Below are 6,806 nucleotides of genomic sequence, written 5' to 3' on the forward strand. Positions count from 1 at the left end.
CCCCTTGACTTCCCCCTCCCCCCAATCCTAGAATAGAACCATGCAGTTCTCCTACCCCTCCGCCCGCCTCCGCCGGTCCACTTTCGCCACCGCCAACCCCTCTCCTACACCCCCGTTTGCCCTTTGCTTTACCCATCTGCGGTTCCCCGCATTCGTCATTGTATACGTGTTTCAACCCCAACCCCACGCCGCACCGAACCAACTAACCCACATACTCCTCTCCACCCCCACGCCCCCTTTTCATATCGTGTTGATTTAACCGACCCGGATTTGACGCCGAAACAACACCGCCGTGTGGTTGGGCGTCAGTCACATAGGCCGTGTGAGTGTGTGTCTTTGTGTGGGTGTGTGAGTGAAAGAGAGAAAGAGTGGGGGTGCCCCCATGACGCGTCCAGAGGGCAGGACGCTCGTGGGCGGCGCAATGATACGAGTAATATTCATTCCGTGGTGTCCCGATGTATTCAGCTGTCCGCCCCGACCGACCCCCCTCCCGCACCCCCACACCACCCACTCAAAACCTCTTTTCATACACATCTGCTCCGCCGCGAAACACCCCCACGAATTAGTTGAGGGCCGCTGCCCGCAGATTGCTCTGGGTCCACACGGGTCCTCCCCCCCTTCCACCTCCATCTGTCCTCCAGTGATGGACTTGGAAATGAGCGAGAGGGCCAGGGCAGGGCAGCACGCCGCGCGCTGCCCCCTGAATTCGATTGCGCGGGGGTTGAATGCAGCAGCACGGAGGCGACGCGCGCAGGGGATGCCGTCCTGTCCTGCTGGTCCTGTTGTGTTGGGCGCGGACTCAAATAAACGCAGCGAACCTCTGCTTTTTCCTCCTCTTGTCGCCTTTCCCCTCCCCCTTATACCCCCCTGCCGTGCCACCTGCCACCTGCCGCCCACTCCGAGGTATCGAGTTACCAGGTCAGTTTTCTTTTTCTTTCTTTTTTTTGCCGCGGGGCATGCGGGGCGGGGGTTGTCTTTGCGTTCTGCGCAATAAAGGTAATAAACGCCGTTCTCGCGCGGCCTTGCTCGCCTTGCTCTGCTTGTCCGCGCCGCTTCCGCGCGCGTGGGCGCCACTCATTCACTCACCTCCTGAAGTTGTACATGGACGCCATGATGAGGGCCATCTTGCTCATGAGCAGCGCCTTGCCGCCGATCATGGCCATGAACTGGAAGCCCAGCGGCACCATCAGCGACATGAGGATCATGAAGCCCGTCACGAGCACGGGGAACACCTTGCGGTACTGGTGGCGGCGCCGGCCTGCGAGCAGCGAAAGGGCGAGTCACTTGTCGGTCACACGCGCGCGAGTCGGTGCGGCGGGCGCGCTGGCCCGAGGGGTCCTTCACTATAAATTCAAGCGTACACCGATTTTTCGGGTTGTCTTGATTTTTCTTGAATAATTCTTGGCTTTCAGAAAATGCTCATTTTTTCTGATTTCCAAACTGCCTTTACGTTTTTTATGGCCTTTTCTCTGGATCTTTTTCTGATTGTTCTGATTGTTTTGATTTTGTTTTGGAGGGTGTACACTGATTTTCTCGAGTGAAGTACTTACCCCTCGCGCTGGCCCCGGTGGACTCACCCTCTTCGACGGCCGCCCCGTAGCCGATCCTGAGGTCGTGCGTGGCGAACAGATCGCCCAGCCTGGACAGCAGCCTCGGGGCGAGTGCCTGGGACTGCGGCCCGGCCTCCGCCACCTCCTGGGCGTCCTGCTGCGAGTCACGGCCGACGCGGCCCGGCCTGATGAGGCCCGGCCTGCCGTCGCCCCCAACAAACACACACTTTATAGCGACACATTCCTCGTCAAATCAACTCCAACATAAAGTGCCTCCCCCCCATCCCTCTTTTCGCTCCTCTCTCTTCGTGTTTTTTCACGAACAAACTTCACAAAAATCTTTTATGATGACACTGCGAAAGTAGCACGCGCGCGCGTATGAAAAAATTAGCTAGCGCGAGGCCGTATAGCCACCCTGCGGGCTGTAGGGCGGCGGATGCCACGCCGGATGCCATGCGTGACTGGGCGCTTGCCAACCCTCGCCACACGTCACACGTCGCGGGGGCAGGCTGGGGGCGGCGTGCCGCGGGCAGGCAAAGCTGGCGAGGGGCGGACGGGTGTTCCCCTTACGGAGGAAAACCATCATATTTCAACCGTCGCGCCGCTGCTCCGCGCTGCTCGCTGAGCGACGCGGCGGGGCGCGGGATGCTTGACGCGCCCGCCGGGGCCGGGGGCTGTCTCTCATGGAGCCGTGACGGTGGCGTGACGGTGTGGCGCGGCGTGACGAAGGCGCCCGAGAGCGTCATTGTGGTGGAGAGAGAGGGAGACGCGTCGCGACTCGGAAACGCGCGAGCGGACAAGTTTATTGAGTGGGTCGCGGGCCGACACGCCAGGGCGCCGCAGGCGCCGCACGACGGCTCGAGCCTCTTGACTTTGGGGTCGGTTTGAGACGACAAGATGCTCGCCTGCTCCTTCCGGCGGGGCGGGGGCGGGTGAACGGGGAGGAGCGGGGGCGCGCCTCCTTCGCAAACCCACCTCGCTCACTCGCGTCACGCCGAGTGGCGCGTTGGCGTACAGAGCGCCCGTCCCGTGACCGGGCTCCGCTGGGCTCTACGCGGATCTGGAGGGTCATGGCGGAGATTCGAGGCGCGGCGCGCGGCGGTCCGCATGAAGCTCAAATGTGCATTTCATCCAATTGCTCGCTACGTCAATATTTGCCAGAGAGCTGAGCTCCTTTTCTGCAGATTACCCCCCTCCCCCTCCATTCCGTCCCCCCTGCCTGGCCCCACTCCTCCCTCATCCCGCCCCGTCCGTACCGTCCGCCCCCGCACTAGCTTCATCTCCATCTCTTAAACGCATGGCTGGTTTTCGGCAACATAATGGAGGCTCCAAGGTGGAGATGATGATTTGCGTTATCAACGGTTTCATCCCCCAAACTCGAAAGTCGTCTCTACCTCTCTTTTCGCCTGCCTTTTCTCCTCCCACGCCTGCGTCCGTCGTGATGGTCCTACCTGAGCTCGTGCCGCCGCACCAGACTGACCCCGAAGGCGATAGGGACCGTGTCCGCAGCCACCAGGTTGTCGACGGCGGCCAGCAGCCGTCCACGGAGGCACTCTCTCAGGCGGGCGAGGAGGTTGCGCGGGTCCTGCGACCCCTGGAGGTCGTCGTCGTCGTCGACGTCGTCGCCGTGCTCCTGGTGCTGCCGGTCCAGGCCCTGCCGGCAGGCGACGAGCACGCGCAGCGACGCGCGCATCAGGTCCTCGGAGCGGGGCCACCAGGTCGAGCCGTGGTACGGTCCCGGGCGCAAACTGTTGTCGTCGGCGTCCTCGTAGCGACGGTCCTTTCGGTGGGAGCGTCGAAGGTACTTCTGCAGATAGGTAGCGGGTATCAGACGCAGCACAGCAGACCGTGTAGCCCTCGCTCGCTTTCACCACTTTCACTGACCTGCATCACCTCCTGGAGCTCGGCGAGCAGGGTGCGCACCCTCGCGTTGGAGTCCACGACCTTCCTGGTCGGGGCGGGAGCCGGCTCGGCGTCCTCACCGTGCACGGCCTCGTCGTGATCGACATGCTTTACCGCCCCCTGGTTCTCCCGGACGCCACCCTCGCCCTTTTCGTGCAGCGCCGGGCCATCGTCGACGGTGTTGCTCTCGACGTCGTCCGCCGCGCTCGGCGACGGTGACGGCGACGGCGCTCCGCCCACGACGAACCTCTCCTTGTTCACCCGCTTCTCCTGCTGCTGGAGGCTCTTCTCGTCCTCGGCGCGCTTCCACTGCAGCACGGCGGCGTCCTCGGCGAGCAGGCGCTGCTGCCAGGGCGCGTCCTGCTTCACGTCCCGCTTGGCGACGCCCGCCGTCCAGTCGTCGCCGTCGGCCGCCGACGAAGAGAAAGCGTGCAGCGCCGTGACGGGTGACGCGTGCGGCCAGTGGGTCCGCGACCTGGAAAGGGGTTGGGGAGGGGGGGGGGAATTATTCGTCGTACGTCCACCAGGACTCTCTCACGGTAGACTGGGCCTGGCGTGGGGGCGGGGCTGGGAGGGTGGGGCACCATTAAAGCACTACCAGAACACGATACCACTCCACTCTCTCATCGCGTCTACTATTGGTTTTCTAGCGTGGGCGTGCGAGCGAGCGAACGAGCGTTAGCATTTCAGTGCGTAGGAGAGAGGGACTAAATTTTCTAATTGGGAGCGCTATAATAGATTCCGCGAGAGCGGGGCGGGGCGGGGCGGGGCCTGGCGGAGAGCGGCCCGGTTACCGCTAGTGGAGGGGTGTGTCGCAGCGGGGTGGAGTGGGCACTCTCGCTACCCGATACGAGGCGTTGACGCGTCCCGACGTCACTCCCACGACCGTGTGTACAATATAGAAGGGGGGCAAAAAAGCATTTAGGGGGAAATTCGTGGAATGAAACATTGCCATAAATTTTCCTTTTTAGATTTTCCGATCAAACAGTTTGCTTTTCTAAACTAAAAAGATAATTTATTGTCCGTCCGCACGTACCTTTTTGTCATTTTTTTCTTTGGGTTTTTAACGCCAGAGTACTTACTTCCGCAGATCCACAGAGCGCGCCGTGACCACCATGACCCTCTCCGTGGTGGTCGCCGTGGCGCCGGAGGGGGAGGACGAGGCGGCCGACCTGGATTCCGAGGTGGAGGAATTCACGTCGATCATGCGGCAGCGCGTGCAGTCCAGGAGCAGCAGCAGCAGCAGAAGTGGCAGCAGCAGCGGCAGCACCTGCGGCGGCCGGGCCATGGCGCGGCTCGTGTGGCCCTGTGCATACAGGTGCCCGCACCAACCAACGTTAGCCGGGTAAGCTTGTCCCTCCTCGTCAAACCATCCAACTTCTAATTTGCCGGTCGACTTGCTTCAAAGTGTGCCGCCCTGCTCGCTGCACTCGATATTCTTCTTTGTATTCTGCCAGCCCAAACAGTCGATATACCGTAATGATTTGGCGCTGCATTCGACAGCAGCTTGAATCGTGTCGCCCCCGTGGCACCCCGCCCGCCCCGCCCGCGCCCTCTGTCCTTTTGTTGCTTCGACAAGAGACTCCCCCGCGCCCGATAATTTTCCCATTTCGCCGCCGTCGCTGGTGCTGCGCTGCTCGAAGGCAACGCCCGGGGACGCCCATGTCGACGCCAGACAGCCCAATCACGGCGCTTATCGTCACGAAACGAGTGCAACGTTGAGCCAACAGGTCGCCGTCAGTCCCGCCGCCCCGCCCGCGTGCATCTTGAGTCGTCCTTGCACTACCGGCTGTCTCCCGCCCCTTCACCGTCGCACTCGTTCCTTCCGTTGGTCGGAGAGAGACAGAGCAAAGGCAGCTGCTTGAGCGAGTGCTGCGGGGTGAAAAGGAAGCGGCGGGGGCTTCGATTCGATCCCCCCACCTGCCACCTTGCCCTGCCACCACCTTGCCGCTGCCTCGCCGCGCGCTCTCCGACAGGAAACCCCTTAACCTTTCATGCCGAGAATTTGCGCATTTCCTTTGTAGACTGCGAAATGTTATCAGCAATAGAAGCTAAAAGGGTCGGCGGCGGTGCGGCTGGGGCGGCGGGCGGCGGCTCTGCGCCCACCTACCGGACTGGGTGGGCCGGGCCGCCAATGCCCACCCCGCGGGGGCGGACAGCATCCAATGTTGTACTCCGCGGGGGGTCCTGATCCCGTTCCTGATCCCTCTGTAATCCTGCCCGGGCTCCCCGCCGACGCGACGCCCGGCCGACGCTGTGCCGCCGACGCTCCGTACCTTTTGGGCCGGACAAAAGGCGGGCTGCGGCTCGGACCCCGGCAAACACGGTGCTGCTGACGCTGTTTGGGGCGCTCGGGGCGCTCGGACACGGGCACGGACACGGACACGAGCGGTGTACGCGGGCGGTCGTAATCGGAGGCGATCGGAAGGTGAACTGGCCCGCGGCGGTCAGTGCCCGAGAGTCTTATACTCGACCGCGGTCCGCTGACCACCCCGTCGTGGTCGCGGGGCCCTGGGCCGAGCCCGCCCGGGGTCCTGTCACGCATCGTCCCGTCCCGCCCCGCCCCGCCGGGCCTTGCCCCGCTCCAGTCAGCGCGCCCTCCCCTACCCCCACCCGTCGTCGCACTCGAAGAGATTTACTTTTCCTTTTAGATACATGCAGATTATTTCGGGCTGCCCACGCAGGAGATAGAAAAGGGTCTCCCAGTTCCCCTACGCTCGCCCCTGCCAGCCCTTTGGATGTTTCATCACGGGATTGACTTTCAAACACTGGCTTCCTCGCTATCCCCCGCACGAACCCTCGAAATTTTCGTTTTTCCCGTGCGTTGTCCGAGCAGCAGCCGATGAGCATCGAGGCGAGGAAACGCCAGCGGCTGGGGAGGAGGCGCGCGGGACCAGGCGGGACATCGTGGGGGATGCCGTCAAAAGCCTTTCAGAACCGAGGCGAGGCGTGGCGGGTGGGGTGGCGCGGCATACGAGTGGGGATCAAGGGGCCGGGCAGCCCGTGGGGACATGAAAGGACCTACAAGACGTAGAGAGGGGCGGGGTGGGAGGGCTGCGGAGCGAGTCCACGGGGAAGCTGCTGTGTTCGACACTGATTATGACGTTGGCAGGTCGCCAAAAGGTTCCTCTCGCCTCCACCACCGTATAGTGGGAGCTGAGAGTGAACTGCCGGGTGGGGTGGGTGCTGGGCCCGGCCTAGACGTGTACTTCACGATGACCTGAGGAGCTATTCAGGGATGGCTGAATGGGCTATTATTTTCTTACCTCATACAATACTTGTTGACGGGCTTCTTTATCCCTAAAGTCCAATACAGCTGTACGTGCCTTTAAAATTGGAGCAGACATTTTCTTG

General features: G+C 62.3%; 1 protein-coding gene across 1 annotated transcript in view; it reads right to left on the reverse strand.

The window, feature by feature from the left end:
- Nucleotides 1–5,863, reverse strand: part of LOC113206618 (uncharacterized) — a 10,126-nt gene extending 4,263 nt beyond the window's left edge. The window contains exons 1-6 of the mRNA XM_052270445.1: nt 5,729–5,863; nt 4,535–4,758; nt 3,435–3,927; nt 3,002–3,357; nt 1,578–1,750; nt 1,087–1,258 (exon numbers count right to left, since the gene is read on the reverse strand). Of these exons, the coding sequence (XP_052126405.1) occupies nt 1,087–1,258; nt 1,578–1,750; nt 3,002–3,357; nt 3,435–3,927; nt 4,535–4,740 (1,400 nt within the window). The 5' untranslated portion in view covers nt 4,741–4,758; nt 5,729–5,863. The remainder of the gene's footprint in view (nt 1–1,086; nt 1,259–1,577; nt 1,751–3,001; nt 3,358–3,434; nt 3,928–4,534; nt 4,759–5,728) is intronic.
- Nucleotides 5,864–6,806: the final 943 nt, after the last annotated feature.

This window comes from Frankliniella occidentalis, unplaced genomic scaffold, assembly GCF_000697945.3.
Source record: "Frankliniella occidentalis isolate FOCC.00 unplaced genomic scaffold, Focc_3.1 Scaffold124, whole genome shotgun sequence".
NCBI lineage: Eukaryota > Metazoa > Arthropoda > Insecta > Thysanoptera > Thripidae > Frankliniella > Frankliniella occidentalis.